We start from the raw sequence: 23,092 nt of genomic DNA on the forward strand, positions 1-23,092 counted from the left end.
GAGCTGAGCCCCACTCTCTACGGCATCCTAAGAAGTGGATTTATTTTCACAAAAGCTTATTCAAAACTAAAAATCAGTCAGCCTTAAAGGGTTTCTTTTTCTCCCTCCCTCACTTCTTTTCTTCCTCTATTCCATGGTTATGTTTTCTGCTTCACTTTTAACTTGCTTTTCGAAAGGCCCTGTTTGCTAGAGAAGACACATGGGAAGTTATGGATTTCCAAAAGCCAACAATCAAATAGGGCACAGGTGTGGGAAGATGGAATGTGCAAGCATAGAGTTTGTGGGTGCATTTCATAATGTCTACAGTGGCTTTACAGAAGAATGACTTGCCAAGCAATCTCAGGAACAGATACTTCAGGTAAATCAATCAAAACCAGAGCCTTGCCCACAGAGTTCCACACTTTGGATCTTACATTATATGAACTCATGGGTAACAAAACTATGCCAGATTTGTTTGTTATTATTATTATTATTACTACTACTACTACATTGGACTCTTGTTATCCACTGGGGTTTGGTTCCAGGACCCCTTTGGATAACAAAATCCGTGAGTGCTCAAGTCCTATTAAATACAATGGAAAAGGAAAATGGTGTCTCTTACATAAAATGGAAAATTGGGGTTTGCTATTTGGAATTTATACTTTTTAAAAAATATTTTCAAGCTGTGGATGCTTGAATCCATGGATAAAAATCCATGGATAAAGAGGGCCAACTGTATTACTATTATAGAAACAAGAAGCTGAAAGTGGTTGGAAGGAAAGGAATGTTTAATCCCTTTAGTTTCCTATTATATCTCCATTCCAGCTTGTCCCTACATGCATGGTTTCTCTTCTACTCTTCTTAAATAAAAAAATCTGTTATATGTGTTATTTTTGTTACATACAACTAAAATGAATTAAGACTGTACTAAAATGGGTAAGACAAGCAAAAACATTATCAATAACACTAAGTAAATAAAACGGAAGCCTCTTAAAGTTAACTACACATCTTGATTATAAAACATTCATTATTAAGTAGAGTAATAACATTCATCATAAGTGGACCCTGATCGTAGTCTCCTCAAAATATTTCTTTGATTTCTGTTTTCTCTGGTTTCTAACAGTTTCAAAAAGAAATCTATCCTGAAAGTTCTAAGATTGCCAAGTTTTTCTCTGCTCAGTAGAGTTCATGCACATAAGATCAAAACACTGTTATTAGCTTTTTATACTATAGAATTATTAATTTTCTCTTGAAATAGAGATTGAGAACAGCAGGACTCCTAATGTGTTCATGAACACATGCCATTTAAAAGACTTAAAAGGGGCAGATATCCTATATTGGAAATGTTCTGTATGGGAAGTTTAGTTAGTACAAAAAAGGACCCAAGAATAATTACAGATATGATTAACATGCAAATAGTATAAGTTCAAAGAACATATATTTAAGCATAATCTATGTCTGTATGTCTGTATGTGCTTGTGTGTGCACACACACACACTCCCTATCCATCCATTGATCTGTCTGTCATCCCTACACCTAAACCAATTTAAAGATAGAGAAACAAAGAGAGATCCCAAACAAGGAAAAGTTAGTTATGATCAATCTCATTGCATATCATGCAAAAACTTTAGCCTCAGTGCAGTAAATTAGTATTTATTAAACAAATTATCCTAGCAAGCAGGGAACACTCCTTTTGATGTTTTAATTCTGTGTATTTTGCTTCCTAGAAAACATAGACAGGTGTGGTACACACATGTACAAACATACATCATCTCTTTAAAGATGTTCAGTGATTACTTACCAGAGGTATAGGAAAATGTGTTGCATATTGCAAATGGCGAAGGAGATTGTAGTTTGATGGAAAGATCAACTCCCTCACTTTCTCTCTCTTCACAGATTTTTCACTGTTAATTGAAATTCTTCTGTCAAGTATAGACATTGAACTGAAGTTCTCACAAGGCTCCCCAGGCATTGGCGAAAAAATCTAAGCCATATAAAAGAAATGTTCAGTATAGTCAACAGAAATATCTATTGATTTATGGCATGACCAATTCAGTATTTCTCTTTCTCTTTTATCATAAAAGTCATTTTTGTTATAAGGTATTTGTTTTATGGAAAAGCAACCAATCTTGTTTTTAAATAAATTTGTTTTGGAATCAGACCTTCTTTGCACTGCTAACTTTTCAAAAGAAGATCAATATAGTCTGGCAGCCCATGATCCAAAACTTTTCCCTAGTCCCTGGGTCAACTCCTTGGCTACAGACTGGAGGAAAAGGCAATAGGGAACTATTAGCATTGAAGAAGCATGAATTAAGCACTCATTCTTTCAATTCCTTCAGGCATAGACCTGTGAGTTCAACTCAATCAACATACAATTATAAGTAGAGTTTCTAGCTATTCTCCAAGCATCTGGTTAGATTCACAGATTCAGTTCCTTCATTGTACCTTTCTAAATCAAGCAATGACATCTACAGTCATTACATGGGCCTGACATTGGTCCAAGTATTCAGAACAGCCAAGCCCATGATGAGGCAAATATCTGAATGGTCTGTTAGATTGAAACAAGTGGTCGGATTCTTCAACAGATCTCAGATGTGTAAAGATGATATTGAAGGAAGGGGTAGAGAAGAAAATCCTTCTAATCACAACAGAGTCACTACTTACAGTACCCATTTCAAGAGCCTATACAATGCTCACAATTGATCCTCTAATTGTGAATGCGGTAACACAGTGCTGTAGCTATCCCATACATACATACTAAAGTTTGAAAAATTTACTCTTTTGGACAACTCCCAGAACCCTTGCTAGAGGAATTCTAGGAACTGTAGTCCAAAATCACATTTTTCCTAAGTGCTGAGCCATACCTCCTGAACAAACGCCTAGGTTGTTAGAAAGACAAACAAAAGTTAATTTAGCATTTTGAGCAATAACATTATTCAACACAACAGCTCAGAAAGTATAAAGGATATGAGATCATGCTTGAGTGTTAATGAAGTGTTCATGACAGTGGAGTTTTGATCAGAGTGGAAGCAGCATCAAAGTTACCAGTGGAAACAGATGAGGTAGTTTCTGTGAACCTAACAACATGAGTCTATTACAAAGAAGAAAAGTTGACTATGAAGAAAAAAAGTGAAATATTTGATAATACTGAAAGAAATTCTGGAAATACTGGTCAGAGAGTGTCCCAAGTGTTAGCAAAATGAGGGATGAAACCTTTAAAAAAAGAGATCAGAAATTAAACCTACTGGAAATTCCGAACCAAAGTCTGTCTTAAAGTCATTCTTGTCTACGTCATCAAAAATATTAGCAGTTCCTGCGTCAATGTACATATGTTCCATAATACTATGCTCCTAATGATTGCCAAAGAGAAGAAGAAAAACTAGTCAGAGTATGATGTAAACCCTGATGGTCACAATCTGTTAAGTTAAAACTGCCCAATTTAAAAGAGCAAAATACAAACTATTGGTTACAATATGCAAGACAGAACACAACTTTATTATCAACATATATAACAAGCAAAGGAAAAAAGTCATACTTAAAACATAAAGAAAGCTCCAAATCTATTCACCAGTACTATCTGTTCCATGGATGGGTGGCCACTACTGGATTACACCTAAAGATGGGTCAACCCTTGGGAAAGACCCTAATAACCACTAAATATTAAATATTAAAAGATTTAATTCGGGTACTTATTTTAAAAGAGGCATGGTAGTTGGTCTAAACCCTCTCCCCAAGTCTCCAATCCACCACTATCTGCACCCTTCCAGAGTATAAAGAAACAAAGTTGGGAATGACAGGAAGTTATGTCTATTTTTTAAAAAAAAAAAAATACATCAGGAGGGTGACTGTCCAAACTAAGGAGCATATTAGTTTTACAGAGAACTATTCACTGTAGAGCATCCTCCTCCTTACTTTTGTTTTCAAAAATATTTCTGGGAAGGGGGATCCCACAACCCAAATGTGTCTTAACCTTAAGAATACATCCTGTAAATTCCACCAACAGGTATATAAAACATGCAAATGTGATTGCTTCTTCCATCTTTAATAACAACAAAGCCACATAAGTGCCATGCATCAAGTTTCACAGCTACGCAGCATTTTCAGTCTCTTCATCTTTGCTACAGCAGCCATGGATCATGACAAACCATATATGTTTTCACTCTTAGTATGACAGATGATTTCTTCATACATATACACAATGCTGTTACTTCATTTATCCATTTGATTTGGGAATAAGAACAAATATTTTGACAATTAGAAAGACAAAATGTATGGTACATATAGCTCACCTTTTCATGCAACACTGTCATGTCAGCTGCTGTTGTGCAACTCCAGCCCATATTATCATGGTAACACAAAAAGCCATGGTACACATAAAAGGAACCTATACTGCTGCTTCTTCCCATACCAGCTTCCTTCATTTAGAAACTGGCAAGTATAATATGTGCTCATATGATATTACTGGCAAAAAAGATGGCCATGCTGAAACTGCCATGCTACCAGTATAATGTGTGGAAACCGTTATCTTATAATACTTTTTTCCACTGAGAATTTGAAGAGCAAAACCAAGATTACTCAATGATCGAATTCTGAATAAAATTTTAGGATTAGAAAGCAAGACATCAGTTTTCCATTTTTGATCCAGATGAAGGAAAGAAACACCATAACAATTTTCTTACCTCCAATTTCATATCTTGCTCCCTAGCATACTGTTCATCCATATTTTCCTCAGTTGGTGAGCGTGACCTAGAAGCTGTAGTGACTGACAAGTCTCCACGTGATATTAAAGTGCACATGTAAGCATCATGGGAGAAAACATCATGGCGTATAAACTCACAGAAAAGCAGCACCAGGTTTACAAACTCCATCTTCTCATATTCACTGTTTGGGTCAGCTACCGAGAGAGAAAGAATTAACTTTTCATTAATGCTCTCTAAACACAAGCAGGTTAAAGTTGATTAAAATTATATTAAAATCAAAATCATATTAATTAAAATCAAAATAATAAAACTTCATTAATATCAAAATCACATAAGCAGCAGTTTCCGACACAAGACATGCTTACCTGCTTTATTCAGGCCATTAGTTCATAATATCCTTTTCCTGTTCCTCCTCCTCCTCATCATCATCATCCCCCACCACAACACACACATTTTTAAAGGAGTTCTACAAAGCTTGCTGACTATTTTCTAACTCTTTGGCTGGTCCTTTAAAATATCTGCTGATATTTTGATTTCTTTAGCTATTTTTTCTTCTACTGCTACTTGGCCAATATAGCTGCAAAGCTTTTGTAAAAAGAGAAACATCTTTGTTTTTCTAGCATTTTAAAAATCATGAATTGTCTCTTCAAGTTCAACTTCTCATCAAAGTTCACACTCAGCATGTAAAACAGCTAGGTGGCTTATTTGTCCTTGACCCCTAGGGGAATGCCTGATATTTTCAGTAAGTATAACCTTGTTGAGCTTTCTTTCAGCTTCAGTTACAGTACAAAAGATTTATGAAGCTATGCATGCACACTTCACTGAAAATCAGCTGCAAGGTGTTTTGTTTTGATTTGTAAAGCCTTTAAGATTTCAAATACAACATTTAAAAAGGAAACTTTATTTATAATAGACATGTATTTGGGTCTTGTACAACTTACTAACATAATTGGCTGCCATCATCCCTGGGATCAGTTAAGTCCCTCCTACCAGCTGGGGAAATCACCAAAGGGAAATTCAAATAGCTAACATGTGTAGGGGTAAAGTTAGAAAAGCTAAAGCACAGAATGAACTCAGGCTTGCTAGAGAGGTTAAGAACAATAAAAAGGGCTTTGGGGGGTATGTCTGTAGCAAAAGGAAGGAGGAGGAAATGGTAGGGCCACTCCATGGAGAAGATGGCAAAATGCTAACAGAAGACAGAGAAAAGGCAGAATTACTCAACACCTTTTTTGCTTCAGTCTTCTCAGAAAAGGAAAAGGGTGGTCAACCTGAAGGTAATGGAGTAGAGGACAGAATAGGGGAAATTCAGCACAGAATAAGTAAAGAGAGAGTACAGGAATACCTGTTTAATCTAAATGAATCCAGGACCAGATGAACTACATCCAAGGGTATTAAAAGAAATGGCAAATATAATATTGGAGCCATTGGCAATAATATTTGAGAACTCCTGGAAAACAGGAGAAATCCCAGCAGACTGGAGGAGGGCAAGCGTTGTCCCCATCTTCAAAAAGGGGGAAAAGAGGATCCCAAAAATTATCATCCAGTTAGTCTGACATCAATACCAGGAAACATTCTAGAGCAGATTATTAAACAGAGAGTCTGTGAACATCTAGAAGGCAATGGCATGATCGCAAAAAGTCAACATGGGTTCCAGAGAAAGAAGTCATGCCAGGCAAATCTAATCTCTTTTTTTGATAAAATTACCAGCTTGGTAGATGAAAGGAGTGCTGTGGATATAGTATATCTTGATTTCAGTAAGGCCTTTGACAAATTTTCCCAAGACATTCTTGCAAACAAGCTAGTGAAATGTGGGCTTGACAACGTAACTGTTACATGGATTTGTAATTGGTTGACTGACTGAAGCCAAAGGGTGCTCAACAATGGCTTCTTTTCATCCTAGAGAGAAGTGACCAGTGGGGTCCCACGGGGCTCTGTCCTGAGCCCAGTGCTATTCAACATCTTTATCAATGACTTGGATGACAGAACTGGAGGCAAATTTATCAAATTTTCAGATGACACCAAACTAGGAAGAGTAGCTAATACCCCAGAGGACAGGATCAAAATTCAAAATGACCTTAATAGATTAGAAAGCTGGGCCAAAACTAACAAAATGAATTTCAACACTGAGAGATGTAAGTTACTGCACTTGGGGGGGAGGGATGAAATGCACAGATATAGGATGGAGGACACCTGGCTGAATGAAACTACATGTGAAAGGGATCTGGGAGTCCAAGTAGACCACAAGTTGACCATGAGTCAACAGTGTGATGCGCCAGCTAACAAGGCTAATGCGATTTTAGGCTGCATCAATAGAAGGCTAGGGTCTAGATCAAGAGAAGTAATAGTTCCACTCTATTCTGCTTTGGTCAGGCCCCACCTGGAATATTGTGTCCAGTTCTGGGCACCACAATTCAAAAAGGACATTGAGAAACGAGTGTGTTCAAAGGAGAGCAACTAAAATGGTGAAGGGTCTGGAAACCATGTCCTATGAGGAAAGGGAGCTGGGGATATTTAGCCTGGAGAAGAGAAGGTTAGCCCTGTTTAAATATTTGAAGGGCTGTGATACTGAGGAGGGAGCAAGCTTGTTTTCTGCTACTCCAGAGACTAGGACCCGAAGCAATGGATGCAAGCTACAGGAAAAGAGATTCCACCTCAACATTAGGAGGAACTTCTTGACAGTAAGGGCTGTTCGACAGTGGAACACACTCTCTCTCTGAGTGTAGTGGAGTCTCCTTCCTCGGAGGTCTTCAAACAGAGGGTGGATGGCCATCTGTCAGGGATGCTTTGATTGAGATTTCCTGCATGGCAGAATGGGGTTGGACTGGATGGCCCTTGTGGTCTCTTCCAATTCTATTATTCTATAATTCTATGATTCTATTCCTCCTTCCTGCCTAAGCAGAAGGCAACCCAGGATTGGCAGTTCTTAAGAGATTGTCATGCTAGGGAACTACTGGGTTTCCAAAATATTATCTGAATTATAGAGAAGGGACTGTGCACCCGCTCGGTTGCTGCTCCCAAAGTAACTGGATGCAAAAGAAGCAGCAACCAAGAATGGTTGTTTTGAATTTGCTGTAGAACAGTAGACCTAATATCAAGAAACAGAGACTGAGTGGCACTAGGATGGTAGCACAAGAGGAAAGGGGGCAGCAGCCTGAAGAAAGTTTGGGGACCATTGTTATAGTATATAAGTTTCTATGAATTCCATAAATATCTCTCAAGCTGACCCACAACATAGCCTCATTTATTTCCACAGTCTATGATTCTGGAGACCAGGGTTCAAATCCAGGCTTGTTTTAGTGGGTGACCTTGGGCAAGTCACAATCTCTCAGCCTAAAAGGACAGCAATGGCAAACCCCCTCTGAAGACACTTGCCAAGAAAACCCCATGATAGGATAGCATTAGGGTCACCATAAATCAGAAACACAACAACAAACAACAAATAGACTACAGCCTGGGCTGGGGAAAGGGGATCTCCTATCTTCATTTATAACTTTTATTTTATCCCATTATGCCTGAATAGGATTAGAAGACCAAAGTTACATTCTCTTTCCCCTATGTCTAATTTTATATTGTAAACTCATTAGAGCAGTAATCTGTCCTCATGTACCCTTTAAAATGTCATACATAAAATCAATAAAATGTGCTTAATTTTCCATGTATGTCCTAACTCGCTAAATATAATGGACAAAAATTTTCTCTGGCTTCTAACATGCAGAGTTATATTAAGGAGTTCCTTAGTTGCCTAAAGGCAAAACTGCTCAGATTTAAGTTCCAAAAACAGAACATTTTGGAAAGATAAAGCCTTGTACTAACACCCCTATGATAATAATGAAGCATAACTAATCCAGTAACTACACAAAAGGTCAAACTATTTCATCCTACTTGGGAACAGACATAGCTTGATACTCACATAATGAGGGGGCTTGGGTATCTAAAAACCTAAGGAGGACATTCTGAAAAATAGGAAGGCTGGATCCAGCAAGTGATGCTGAAGAAATGGATTCTTTTTCATCCAAAACTTCTACCTCACCACATCGCTACAAAAGAGACAAGACAGAAGCAGTCAGTTTGAATTTAAGACGAAAGTGACAAATACATGTTTACTCTCCTCTATACCATTATTCACAAATCCCATACAACATCAGCAAAGATTAGGTTCAATTTTAGTTTGTGATGATCTCTGGTTGCTTGTGTGGAATAGTAAAATAAATAATGAAATTTAGCATCCTGGCTGAGACTTGGGTGAAATACACACAATCACAAAGCATTATTATGTGTCCCTGCTCCAGGAGACATTAAAGTCTTTCCTTTCCTCACATTATAGCTATATAGATCAGGGCAGGAGCTTATTTTACTCTGTAAAGTTCCAATCATCTACATGGATGACACTTTGGAGTTGCATCCAAGTATGGTATTCCTCCAGAGGAGGAAAGTTTTTCAAATGCAACCCTACTGTATTAACTGTGTATTGTTGTTGTTGTTATTATTATTATTATTATTATTATTATTACATAAACACAAAGCTGTATCTATGTGCAGATAGCCACTCTGCTTAAGAATCTCCTTATACATTGTGCATTCATGTGTGCAACAGCTAAACATGATTCTAATATGCTGAAACATCAACAGTGCTTACAACAAGCCAAGTGAAAAATAGTTTCAAATTTTCCAATGTAAGCCTTAGTTTATTTATATTGGATGTTCTCAACTGTGAATCCAGCAATGAGTTCAAAGGTGGATTATGGGAAAGAAACATAAACAAATGCTTTTTCCTTCTTTTTCTTTCTGTCTTAACTCTTTGTTCACCACCATTATCAGGACCACCACCACCATGCAAATATAAGAGCCGTGTGAAATATCCTGTTTGACTCTCTGTAAGGAGGTATAATAGGACTGTAAAGAACATATCCCAGGTCTCTAGGTCAATGCTGAACCTTCTACTACCAATCAAAAATAGCAGGTAACTTACTTCTGCCTCAATTTCACCTTGCCTCTTCTCCAACAGTTTGGCCACAGCCATTGCCCTGTGCTTGCCAGATCTTTTACTGCTCACAGCCCATTCACAAAGCAATGTTACTACAGCTTCATCATTGGGTGCAACCTGTTAATTTTTTAATGAAGCAAACAAGATTCATTATTAACTAGACCAAATGGCTACGATTTAGAAATACAATTGATGAGGATGCCAAAGGCAACACAGTGGTTCCTGTTCTAGAGCATATTACCCCAGGACATTGTGGTTTAAATCTAATTATTAATCTCAGCTAGAACAGCCCCACTTAATCAATGAGAATTTAGTACATTACAACACTTCTGTAAATGCCATTCATTTCATTAATCTACTCTGGTTGGGATTAACAATTAGAGGTAGACCTATGTTTTTCTAAAAGTGCACCAAAGAATTTATTTTCAAGGTGATGAATGAGTAAACACATTAATTACAGAGGAGGACCTGTAAAAAAATCTTATAAAACAAAGAGTAGTGGATGAAAGAAAAGTGACAGATATAATAGCAGCAAGATGAGGTGTGTACAACAGCTTTTAATCTCAGTTTTAAAAATAAAATACATATCCATTAAAACTAGCTTCTACTAGGAAATCCCTGAAATTTTAATTAATTAATTAATTAATTTGTTTTATTTATATACCGCTATTCCAAAGATCATAGTACGGTAGTCATTATTTTCTTTTTCTGTCTAAATTTATCAGTGTAAATGCTCTTTTAAAAGTATATTTAAGGATTAAATGGGTTGTTTTGTGCTCATTTTAGCAGCTAATGTTCTGTTTTCTTCAAATGTAAAGTGATAAATTTTAAATCATGGTTCTTGTTTTGTGTATAAGACATCCTCTTTATTTAAAAAAAACACCTTGATTTCATGATTAAGAAATTTAAATCGAAAATCCACCTTCACATATCAAACCATTAGTTTAACAAATTTATGAATGTGAAATTAGAAAACAATGATATGATGAAGATGATGATAATTTACTGTACTTATTTTTTTATCAGTATAAACATTCATGGCACAAATTCCTACTCCTAGGACCATACAGTCAAACATATAATAGAAAAACAGAAGAATGGGAAACAGAAGAGATATGGAATTAACATATGCATATTTCGATTATATTAGATACTGCATAACAAGGGTACTAAGGGGTCAGAGTCAAGGGCTTCATGAAAAAGGAGGGATGTGTGAAAGATCTAAATGAAGAAAGGGAACTAAACATCATACAGGTGTTCTGGGACTGGGAGGCAATTCTCAGCATATGAGATGGCAAGGGCAGAAGAGCAGAAGTTCTGAGTGAGCAAGAGGTAACTGGATAGCCTGGCATACACAAATGAAGATCAGAGGTGGAGATGTTATTCAGATATGACCAGTGTTAAGGTTACAGAGGGGCCTTCTGTTTAGATCATGACAAGCATTTTCCTAGTACCTGGAAAAATCATAACTACATAAGTTTCTACCAGCAACAGGAAACGTATGTACTACAATTCTAGACATCAGTTTCCCTTTCCACTGCAACTGCAATATTTTCTTAGATGCTAAAACCAAATCATAGCTGCATTATCTGATGCTTCTTCCTGTCATACCATAAGAACTGTTTGTCTGATCACACTAAAACCCTGCCTAAACTTGCAACAAAAACCTGGACCTAAGAGGAAAGTGGACATATGGAACATGCAGGTAATTGTCATGGTTTTCATTAGTCTGCAAACACAGAATATCACAACAAGTGAGCTATGAAACCAGATACGCCTTCCATTAAAAAAAGTGGTGGAGGTACAGGAGCATAGTAAAAGTTTCTAATGATCAAACAATTATTTAAAAAAAAAAAATACCACACACTAATTTTTAATCACTGGAAAATGAACAGACAGAAAATCTGGAACATTACAGGCATAAGATAAACAAAACTTAAGTTCTTCTATGTAATTAGCTCTTATAATTAACTGCTATGGAATAACAATGTTGTTGCATATGTGCTGGAGTGGACAAAGTGCTGGCTACATTTGTTCCAACCATAGCAAAAATTTATAGTATAGGCTGGTATAGTATAACATATAAAGTAGTTGATGGAGTTGGTCAAAAATCTTACTACACTCTTTATTCCAGATCAATTAGATACTATACGAATGTTTGGTAACTTTGTGATCACACGAGGGAGGGTTTACATGGAGTAGCCATGATATGAGGCTTGGAGGTCTTATCTGTGCCATACTGGATCTCTCCAGGGCCACACAATCCCATCAGGACCACCATTCTGGCAAAACTGAAGTGAAGCCATGTCTCTCCCAGTGACTGAATTGGGTACATGGTTAGTTCAAGTTCCTAAAGAGCACTTAAGTAGTAAAAAAAGTAACTGTTTTTAGGTCAAGTGTCCCCGAAATAGCATCGAGAATTATTTTGTGTTACTGTATTTGAATTTTTTTTTAATAAAAATGCTTTTTCAGCTGGGAAGTAAGTTCTTCTAAAAAAAATAATGACGTGTTTCCAGTACCAGGGAGTGGAACCGCCTGTGGTTAAGGGGTCTCACAGACATCCAGTCCCACTGGATCTGAAAGGGGTACATCTCCCATGCCTCATTCATCATTACCTTGTCCACATGAAAAGTGATATCTAAAGAGGGGGGATCCTGATTGTGTGGAGAATCTTCATATGAGCTAGGATGCTACAAAATCAGGGTTCTTACTCATATGGAGACGCATATGTGAACAGGAATTTGTTTTCAGACTTGTTACTTTTCCTGTAAGGAAAGCAGCAGTTAAGTAGGCACAGCCAGATACTCCCATGCTTCTGTGATCAAACTCAGTAAGGCTACTGTGTGTTGTACTTCCTTCTTCCCATGCAAGGAGAGTAATACAGCATGTACACAAATAGAATCTGATGAAGTGTACTGCAATACATCAAAATGTATACCAAATAAATCTTGTTAAGTCTTTAAGGTGCCATAAGACCTGCTGGTAAGATTAAAACAGTTCCTCTGTCCAACAAAACCCCTTCCCTATACATCCCTATAGTTGCCAGAACATTTGCTGCAAAGACTTATAACCCCCCCTCCAAAAAAATATTCCCTATACTACTATCAACAGACATTGCAAATCCCTATAAAAAGCCAAAGCCAAGAAGAATCAAAATAGGGGGAAAGATATGCAATGCAAATGACTTTTTTTATGGTAAGTAAATGAAATGACAAAAATATCTATAGTCCTCTCTTGAGATAGCTGAAAACAGTCATGTGATATACAAATAATGCTACTGGAATTCAGTAACTCCTTACAGTTCCATAATTCTGACTTCATGCTAACCTTTCTCCTACTAGAAAAATTTTTAAAGCTAAAATTAGTAGGATTTAGGATTTAACCAATCCAATAATACTTGTCATAAGGCATATAAAAATTATTAAAATCCTTGAGGGCCAGTTCAAGCTGATACTTATCATGCTTGAGCAGCATGTTAACTCAATAAATGCTTCAAAACTGTGCAGGTAGGATTATAAGAGCCATGTGAAGAGCAAAGAGTGAGTGCACCTATTTGTGCCCAGGATGGGGGTGGGAAACTGAGTAGGTAAGAACTTCACTAATAGGAAAGGTGGTCTAGAGCAGTTCAGGATGGGCCTGGCCTCAGTGGCCATTCATTTAGTAGTGAGGTCAGAGAAGGTAAGGTTGCCTGCTCCCTTGTGTTTGGGCATCACATGTCAGGATGTGAAAGCACAAACATGAGAAGGATGAGAGTGCAGGCTCCCAAAAACTCCACCAAGAGTGATTCCCAAGGGTCAGTCCTCACATTAGGCAGAACCAACCCAAGCAGGTAATTTGGGGAATATAAACAAGCAGCAAATTTTTACCTATTTTATCTTTATTCTTATCCTATTTTTGTTGACAAAGGAAAGAGCCATATGTGAGATTTCTTCATGAGCTGCCAAAATAGCATGGCTGACCTTGGATATTTTTTACCTTAACTTGAAATAGAGACAGGAATTATTTACCACTTGGCTACAGGCAGCAAAAATATGTTAGGCTAGCTCTGGGGTTCCCTATGGGCCCTGGGGTTTGGTGACACAAGTCAACACACCATAGGGCTGCCTACGCTTGGTGCCAGGCGACTACAGATAGCATTCCTGAGTCCCATCACTTGCTGCCCTAGGTCATTTTTCTTCCAATGGACTCCTCAGAAGAAGGGCTGTGTCAAACAGCAGTCACCAGTCAGATTCAGTATACAGTAGTCTCCATTATCCGTCCTTCAGTCATCCGACATTCCGGATTATCCAACGTTGCAGCTGCTTGGGGGCATGGTTGTAGGCATTTACACACCCCCAGATATGCCCCCAAACAGCCGTGACAGGCAACGAGAGAAGAGCAAGTGAAGCCTCGCCCCAAAACACAGTCCCAAGTGCCGCAGTGGCGGCAGCAAGCAGGGCGAGTTTGCAATTTATAGTGATTTCAAGGCTTTTCTTGGACCCTCCGGATTATCTGACATTTTTGGCTATCCAACTATTTGCCCACCCATTTATGTCGGATAATCGAGACCCTACTGTATGACATTTGCTCCCTTGACAAGAAGCATTTTACATGCTGTAACAAACAGCATATTGGCTTGTCTGTAGACAGCTCAATATGCTGCTGCACATACTTCATAAATTCCCCCTTCTCATCCCTCCTCTTTTCCTGTCTCCAAAGTAGAAAAATTCCTTTTTGGGACTGCAAGTCCAAGAACCCACCAACCAACATGACCACTGGCTAAAAGAGAGAACTTTTCCAAGATGCAGTAAACACAGCTCTTAATAATGGTGCTCCCAGTAGTCATCCGGTTCCACTCCTCTAATCTATACAATACTGACCCACACCCACAAGCTTATCTCACTATGGCCCATTACAGACGGGTGTAAAGTGCATCCTGGGGACGTACTAGGGTTAGGGAAAGTGCATGCCTTATGCATGTACCTAACCCTAGTACGTCCCCAGGACGTACAAAATGGCAGCGCCATATACACATAGGCACCGCCATTATGATGTCACGAATGCGCCACCTCCAAACGGGGCGGCACGGACGTGAAGTCTTTGTGCCACGCAAGGGCGCATAGAGCGCCCTTTCCGCAGCGCTAGAAGGAGCTCCAAAATGGAGCTCCTTCCGCAATTTGCATCGCTGGCACAGTCTTTAGATGGCTGCGCCAGTGAAGCAAGGGAGAAAGGGGCCGAGCAGCCCCTTTCTCCTCCTCCCCGCTGCCGTCGGGTGTCCTTGGGGCATGAAGCCCCAAGGACACCCCTTTCCAGGCTGCAGGGAAGTGGCCTTTTGCCACTTCCCCGCGGCCTGGAAAGCGGCAGATCGGGGCCTCGGAGGCTGCCGCTGTGGCAGCTGAGGCCCCGATCCGGCGGGGAAAGCAGAGCCTACAGGCCGTCCCAAAGGGGCGGTCTATAACATGCTATAGATAGCTGAAACAGTAGCAGTTAGAAGACTGGGTGCTTAAACATGGTAAAACAGTGACTGCAACTGGTGTGACCTCATCACAACCTCAATGTATCTACCTCTGAATCACTTGCTAATGCAAAGTCAGGTGTCGAGTGCACTTTATCTTTTTGAAACCAGAAAGGAAGTCAAGCCGTTCCAAGCTTTTGAAGAGTTATGATACTTGAAAAGATCGCTGTAGTATTATACAGTGCAGCCATTGGTGCCTTGCAGCATCACAAAGGCACCACAATAAGAACCCGCTTTTTGTGGGTTCTTTTTGTTCCGCGGCGGAGCCCCGCGGTTTGTCCGTTGTGGCTCCCTTGTGCAGCAAACCAGGGCGGCAGGAGACCACCCTTTTTGGGCAGTCTGTATCCCACCCAACATACCTTCCAACACTGCACAGGTGAGAACCAGAACATATGTGTCCAAGCAACCCCACTGTGTGGGCAAAATGGCAAAAGGTATTAATGAGGAAGAACACACAAGCTAGGAGAGGCTGTATCAGTTTGCATTTCCCTGAGCCTACTGACAAGGACAAAGCTCTATCCCCTTTTCTCTTCTTCTCTCTGTTGATTTAACTGAGTGCAGGTTACTTTTGCACTTTGAATTAAGTTTGCAGTAAACAAAGTAAGCTGAAGAAAAGGGGGGAAATAGGGGGAGGAGTGAGAAACTAGGAATTTTTAAAAGCAGCTGAAAAGTGGTATGAATGTTAAATGGAACAGTTCTTGCCACTCCAGGACTGTTGGAGAGCAGTAGTATCGGGGGGAGGGATGAGGGGGATTGCAGGGGGTGCGGTCCACACCAGGTGACGCCTCAGAGGGGGGTGACACCAACTCCACTTCCAACTGTTTACCCCAAAAAACTGGCTGTCCAAGTGGCTATTTCATCTCCAAGGAGGCTGCATTCCTTAAGAGGTCACCACATTGGCAGGGCTTGCCTGCCTGCTTCCTTTTTGTGGGTGAGCTCAGTTTCTCTGTGAGCTGAGCAGCCCAGGGCTGGGGTGTCTCTTTAGGCATCCCAGACCAGGTATTTCAGGGTGCTGGTGGAGGAAGGTGCTTCTCCTCCTTCCTCCCCTCTCCATGCATACAACCTCCCACTTCTCCCTTCCTTCTCCATCTGGCTGTGCCAACAATGCCTGGCTTTTCCTTGCCCAGTTTCCTCAGTCCCTTACCGTTCCCCCCAGGTGGGTCTGAAGGAAAAACCTGAGGATGAGAACAACCAACTTGGGGGCCTCAGAGCCCTGTCAGATGAGTGTGAGCTCATACAGAATCAGTTAAGTGTGAAAAGAAAGTAAAGGCTCATTTGGTGGATGTAATACAAGATTTGGGAGGTCCAAGTTCCAAGAGAGATGAGATTCTAATTTCTAATCACAGCACACTGGCTCTCCCTCTAGTTTTGCTGCTAGACCAATTACTGGTTTTAAAAAGAACAGACCAGCAAGCCACTCAGCCTATCTCTCTCTCTCTCTCTCTCTCTCTCTCTCTCTCTCTCTCTCTCTTCCCATTTCTACTGCATTTCTCTTGTTATTGAAAGCTTTTCAGTTTCAAGCAAGTTCCTCTCCACCTGGTGAACCAGTCTTCCTGCCTACCTGCCTGCCTGCCCTTTCCTTCCCCTCCCCTCCCCTCCCCTCCCCTCCCCTCCTTGCAATCAGCTTCCAAGCCCACAAGCAGCTTGTTCAGGGTTTGTTCTCCTGTCCAAAGAAACTACAACTTCAAATCTCCTGCTGTGTGGTGTTTATTTTCCCAGGTCCCTTTAAAATGCTAGAGCTCCCACTCAGCAATAGAGAAGGTGGGCGAGAGAAGCCCCCCCCCCAATTGCAGGCCAGCCTGGAGCAGAGGGGGATACACCCCTTCCTCTTCCCCCTCCCTCATCAGCTCTCTATAGCCCTCCTGCCTCCACCCACAGGTTTGCAGAGGGGGCACACAGCCATGTGTGTTTCAATGCAGGCTGCACAAGGAGGAGCAGGAGAGTTTCAAAACCCATTTTGCTGTGTGTGTGTGTGTGAGAGAGAGAGAGAGAGAGAGAGAGAGAGAGAGAGAGAGAGAGAGAGTGTAGCTGGGCCAGCCCCTCCATAGCAGGAGAGTTTCAAAAACTGCTCTTTCTTCAGCAAAATGAGTTGCAAGCATTTTGTTGGGTGTCTGTGTAAGCGAATGCACTACAAATCCCAGGATTCTTTTGGTTGAATTATGATACATGATAGAAAAATATCCCTATAGGGTGACATAGTGGTTTGAGTGTTGGACTATGACTTTGAGGACTAGGGTCCGATTCCCAGTTTGCCTATGAAAACCAGTGGGTAACCTTGGGGAAGTCACACACTCTCTCAGCCTCAGGGGAAGGCAATGGCAACCCTCCTCTGAAGGCACACAGCAACAATGTTAGTTAACATTTTTCTTAAGCCCATTTATACTGTATCAATTCACCTACAAGAGTAAAACCCTATGCTAATTAACATTTTGAACCTTCTGATGCACATACACTCCAGTCAGAGTGGTCATTATTACCCAATTTCAATGATGTTGTTTTAGGGTGCTTATTTTATAGTCACTGCTTTTGCCAAATTACTAAGGATTCTGTATGGTGTTGTAGAGGAGGAGGTCTATGGGGGGGGGGGGGGATACCATGAGTTACTGCATAATGTGACACCAAGCCCAGTGATGCCAAGTTATGATCCAAAACAGATTGGCTTAAAAAGCTGGCTTCCACATGGCTTGGGCAATTATATTGGCAATTATATGACACATACAAACACCCAACCCATGTGGAAGCCATGGTGAGGCTTCCTAAAGTGGGTCAAAAAGGAGTGTATCTTTTCCACTTATTTCCACGGTCCATATGGAACTATGGCAGCGGGCACCCTGAGGATGCAGGGACAACATGTGGTCACCACAGCCCAGGGGCGATCAGGCTGGGAGTGGCTTCTGACCACTCCTTTCTACCCATCTGTTTCACCCCTTAAGAGGAAGAAACATTAGCTAGGGAAGGCTTAGGAACATAATTTTAAAACTTAATCTGGCTGCTGAGATGAAGAAATAATAGACTTCTAAATCAAGGTGACAGACTGAATTAGTATAGAGAGAACTGGATAAAACTAATGCTATATAGGTTGCTCCCAAACAAACAAAGGACTGGGGCTGTTGGCCCCAGGATTATGTCTAACTCTATTTGTTCCTTGTGGAACAACCAAGAGTCTTGAGACAGGTTCACCTACCTTGTGTACTTCAGTGACCCCATCTACAAAAGAGTTCCCGCTTCCCTGGGCTCAATTTCTGCCCCCTAGACTCCATTCTCCCTCCCCTCTGACAAACACAGTATACAGTAAAGCTTGCTCCCATTATTTGACAAAGGTCTGGGAAATTAACTTTGTTTACACAACAGCACAAACAAAGCTCAAAAAGCAGAAACCAGCTGGCTCTGCTTCATGACAGCTAGCAGTTGAGCTACTCTTAACAGCAGCTGTGACTTTCTGCATTTCACAGTGTGACTGTTTACATAAACTTAGTTTACATTTCTATTACAAAAGGAGCATACAATAGCATCTGAATACCTGGCAACAAATTAATTGTCACCCATTTAGTTAGAAGAGTAAAGTGCTGTATTTTACAACATACTGACAAAGGAAATAAAACCACTGACTATTTTTAACCTCAATTTTAACAAGTATTTTTTTCAAATGGTAGAACTGGTTGTTTCTGTTTAGACACATACAATTCCTTCAAAATCAGATGTACTTCCAGTACTTTTTACTGACCTTTTATGCTCCAGCATTAATGACAAACAAGATACATAATGTGTTCAATTTTTAAAAAGTGAACAGCTGGTTTTGTTTTCGAATGGGCAGTTTTGCTTAAAGCTGTGCAGCTGCCTGTCCCGCTACCACACTGAATCTCATTTCTACAGAGACACAAAAGAGAATGAAGCTAACTATCAAAACTGCTGACAGACTACATATGACAAACCTACAGGAAGCACACACAACCAAGCTAGGTTTCTAATCAGAATGCAGTCAGTCAGACTAAACAATCCAATTTTAAATGGAAGGAGCAGATCCCTCACTTAGGATGATTTGCTGTTGTAAAATCTTTTCAGCACTATGTATACGCTTCTCTCTAATCCATACACATCCAAGTAATTGTCACTTTCCATTAAATTCCCAAGGCTACTCTGTACTTGGTTTATTTTATGTATATCCTGTCTTTCTCCTTGTAACGGTCCTGAGCAATTTAAACCTGAATCATAGAAGTTAATAAGAGTAGCAATGACAGAAATGGAAACATTTTAAAATGCCAGTCTAGACAGAATTCTCTGTAGACCACAAGCTAATCATGAATCAACAATGTGATGCTGCAACTAAAAAAGCAAAGCTGATCCTAGGCTGCATCAATAGAAGTATAGCATCATAGACCAAGGGAAGTAAGAGTACCACGCTATTCTGCTTTCATCAGATCTCACCTGGAATATTGTGTCCAGTGCTAGGCACCACAAATCAAATGATATATTGACAAGCTGGAGTGTGTCCAGAGGAAGGTGACCAAAATGGGAAAAGGTCTGGAAAGCATGTCCTATGGGGAGTGACTTAGGGAGCTGGGTATGTCTAGCCTGGGGAAGAGAAGGTGAAGGGATGAAATGATGGCCATGTGTAATATTTGAAGAGATGTCACATTGAAGATGGAGCAAGTTTTGTTTTCTCCTGCTCCAGAGACTAGAACATTGAGCAGTAGACTGAAATTAAAGGAGAAGATATCCCACCTATACATTAGGAAGAACTTCCTGATGGTAAAAGCTGTTCAGCAGTGTAATACACTGTCTCAGAATGTGGTGGAATATCCTTCTTTGGAGATTTTCAAATAAAGGCTGGATGGCCATCTATCTGGAGTGCTTTGATTGTGTATTCCTGCATTACAGGGGTTTGCAATGGATGGCCCTTGTGGTCTCTTACAATGAATCTATGATTCTAAATTTTCTTCCCATTTCTTTGCCTCTCTCAACTGACACTCCCAAGATTTCACTAACAGTCTCCAGCAACTTGCTTTTGATTAGTCTTCTGAAAGTTTCATTTATGAGCTGCAAGGAATGTGTCTGAACAATTAGTGAACCAGCCTTTCCTGACACCATTATCTATGCTTTGAATACATTACACTTAGATTACTGCAACATGTTCTATGTAGTGCTAGCATTGTTGGAGGAGACCACAAGGTCTCCCATGTCATGACAACTTCTGCATCCAAGTCTTTTAGCTTAGTACCCAGAACCTTGCAGTGTCATTTTAGTTTACTACCCTTTTAGCTTACTACCTTTAGCTTAGATTACAGTGTCATTGTAGCTTACTACCCAGAACCTTGCAGTGTCATTGGCTCCCATGTGGACCAAAAGGAAAGGGTAGCAGTCAGTGGACTTGATGATGCTTGTCAGCCTCTGTTACATCACAGATTTTTGCCCCAGTGAGACAGCCTTCCTCTCTAGTCATCCTTTCAGACTCACAAACCACTGCTTCTGTTCATCTCAGCAGGACGTTCCCTACCACCACCACTTCTGTCTTCTGAGGATTGGTAGGGGCCATTCCATGTGCTGAGTCTTCCAAGGTAATCTGCCCATTCTCTGGGAACTGACATTCTTGCTCTTGTTTCTGTTCCTCATCACTGATAAGGGAGAAGATCTGAATTGATTCTGTAGCTCCAGACTCTTAAAATGATCCCTGGTCCTTCTACTTCTATATGTCACATTCCTCCAAAACAGCTACCTCCTCTGTTCAAAAACTGACCACATTCCCTATGGATTCCTCATCCTAGACAGCTTGCTTCACTCTTTCCAAGAAAATCACATACTTCCTAATATGCTGAAGAGTAGATACATAGGCCCCAAGATGCTGGGCCTTCTCTTCTAACAGGGCAATCAACTTGCATTTGCTGCAGGTGTAGCTACCCACATCTTCCATCAAGACCACAGACATACTACAGCTATTGCAGCTGACTGCAGTATCTCCCTCACTATCTATCCATCATCAGTACTCTTAAGTAAGCACTGAAATGGAACTCTGGGCTTCCTCCTCAAAACTCCTCCACTGAACACCAATGGAAAACACCTTTTGGCCTTGCCTCTTAGCCAGGCTCATATTCAACAAGCTCCAGGGACTGGAGCTGCAGCTATAGAGAGAGCTAGTGGCTGCTAAGTCTTCCTCAAAAGTATATCTGCCCCCCCCCCCCCAAAAGACATCAGTCAGAAGGGCCTATGAACAATAGAAACAAATGAGCACTCAACTCACACAAAGAATTAGCTTTAACCCAACAGACACAAGCTCACCAAAACAAAATAAAATAATAGAACACTACTGACCACACCAGCAATGAACACACCAGCAAGCCTTCACCCAGTTCACACAAACAAACAGCCTTAACCCAACAGATACAGCAGCCTTAACATGACAAGAGAAAATGGGGAGGAAACCACTCACTCTTTGTCCCAGAAGGTTTTTCAGAGGAAAGCTTAGGCGTCCGGTTGCAAACTCCCATAAAACAACACAAGCCACTCACAAACACACACACACACGTGCCAGACAGAATGGAAAATGGGGAGAAAAGCACTCTTTGCCACAGAAGTTGTTTTCAACTAGGCACAACAAAGCCAGGAAGTAAAGAATCATAGGAAGTCTGGCAACAAGTCAAATCCTGTGAATAAACTGCAAATAGCTTTCACATTAGAGCAATTGCACCAAAAAAAAAAAGCAGTTGTGAATGAAATGAAAATGAATTCATAATATTTTTCCGAAAATGCCTACTAGCTGGTTCATGCTTCTTTCTTATCTGATTCTGAGTGGATTGCTCATAGCATCGTGTGAAAAACATTTGTGCAATTACGCCTAAAACGCGGGATCTATGTGGGATCTAACCTGTTTAAACTTCCAATTTTCCCCATGTGATAAACTCCTAAGGACAATTGTTGGCCAGGGAAGCCTATTTGTCAGGCCTGTGAAAAAGGACTTTGTCACATGTACCTTCCCAATTCTGTCATGTAATTCCTCTGGAATTCAGACTGTTCCCATTTTCTTGGCTTTCAGTAAAGTTCTGCATCTTTTTAACCTAGTATTTTAAATATGTGTTTAATGTATTTATGCTTTGTGCTATTGTTTTACTACTGTTATTTGAACTGCTGATTTATTTATCATTTTAACTTATGTAATTTGGTAATTTATTTTATGACAGATTTACTGTGCACCATCAGAGTAATTTTTTAATTTAAAAAATTACTTGCTTTTCCTCAGTTTCTAATTTATAAAACTATGGGCCAGAGCAGATGAGTGCAAAAAAATGGCTTAAGTCTCTGCTTCAGCCACAAACAGATCAAGACATCATTGATTGCATGGCCCACTCCAAATATGCATATTATTAAATATTAATAATACAGTGGTTTCCTACGCTATGACATATTTCAAATTTTTCCATTCTCTCCATTCATCTTACAACAGTCCGATGAGTCTCTCTTTGAAAACTAGCAACCTTCAAATTCTAGTGGTGTTTGTTGTATCCACTTCCCCAGTGCTATTCTCCATCATTCCTGCTTTCTACTCTTCTAATCTGTCTTCTTACTATTCCCAGACCTCCCCTCCAAGCAACAATATTATTTCTTCACCAATATAAATTATTCTCACTACAACGAGAATACAGCAATCTCTACAACTAAACTTGAAAGTAGTCAAAACTTCCGGTAAAGATGGCAAGGAGGCAACAGCGGGATCTCAGAGCAGGATCCCGATCTGACAACTGCAGCCTAGTGGATTTGGGGGATAATCCCCCAAACTCTGCTTAATAAGCCCCGCCGTTAAACGGAGCTCAAACTGGTCCACGAGGGTCGTTGTGAGGACACCTCAGCTGTCGGCAGCAAGGAGGAAAGGGGAAGCTGCGGGAGCGAAGAGGGTCTGCGACCGCAGGCGTTACAGCTGCAGTTGGGGCTCCAAGATCTGAGCTG

The 23,092-nt window shown here is 40.3% G+C and overlaps 1 protein-coding gene across 2 annotated transcripts in view; it reads right to left on the bottom strand.

Annotated features, from left to right (window-relative positions):
- The window catches only part of MED12L (mediator complex subunit 12L), a 271,105-nt gene that overhangs the window by 193,699 nt on the left and 54,314 nt on the right, over positions 1-23,092 (bottom strand). For both annotated transcript variants that reach the window (XM_089509038.1, XM_089509039.1), the window contains exons 11-15: positions 9,649-9,780; positions 8,590-8,716; positions 4,659-4,873; positions 3,225-3,329; positions 1,781-1,963 (exon numbers count right to left, since the gene is read on the bottom strand). In XM_089509038.1, the coding sequence (XP_089365164.1) occupies positions 1,781-1,963; positions 3,225-3,329; positions 4,659-4,873; positions 8,590-8,716; positions 9,649-9,780 (762 nt within the window). The remainder of the gene's footprint in view (positions 1-1,780; positions 1,964-3,224; positions 3,330-4,658; positions 4,874-8,589; positions 8,717-9,648; positions 9,781-23,092) is intronic.

This window comes from Sceloporus occidentalis, unplaced genomic scaffold (assembly GCF_023333645.1).
Source record: "Sceloporus occidentalis isolate IW3139 unplaced genomic scaffold, rSceOcc1.0.p SCAF_2, whole genome shotgun sequence".
In the NCBI taxonomy this organism is placed as follows: Eukaryota; Metazoa; Chordata; class Lepidosauria; order Squamata; family Phrynosomatidae; genus Sceloporus; species Sceloporus occidentalis.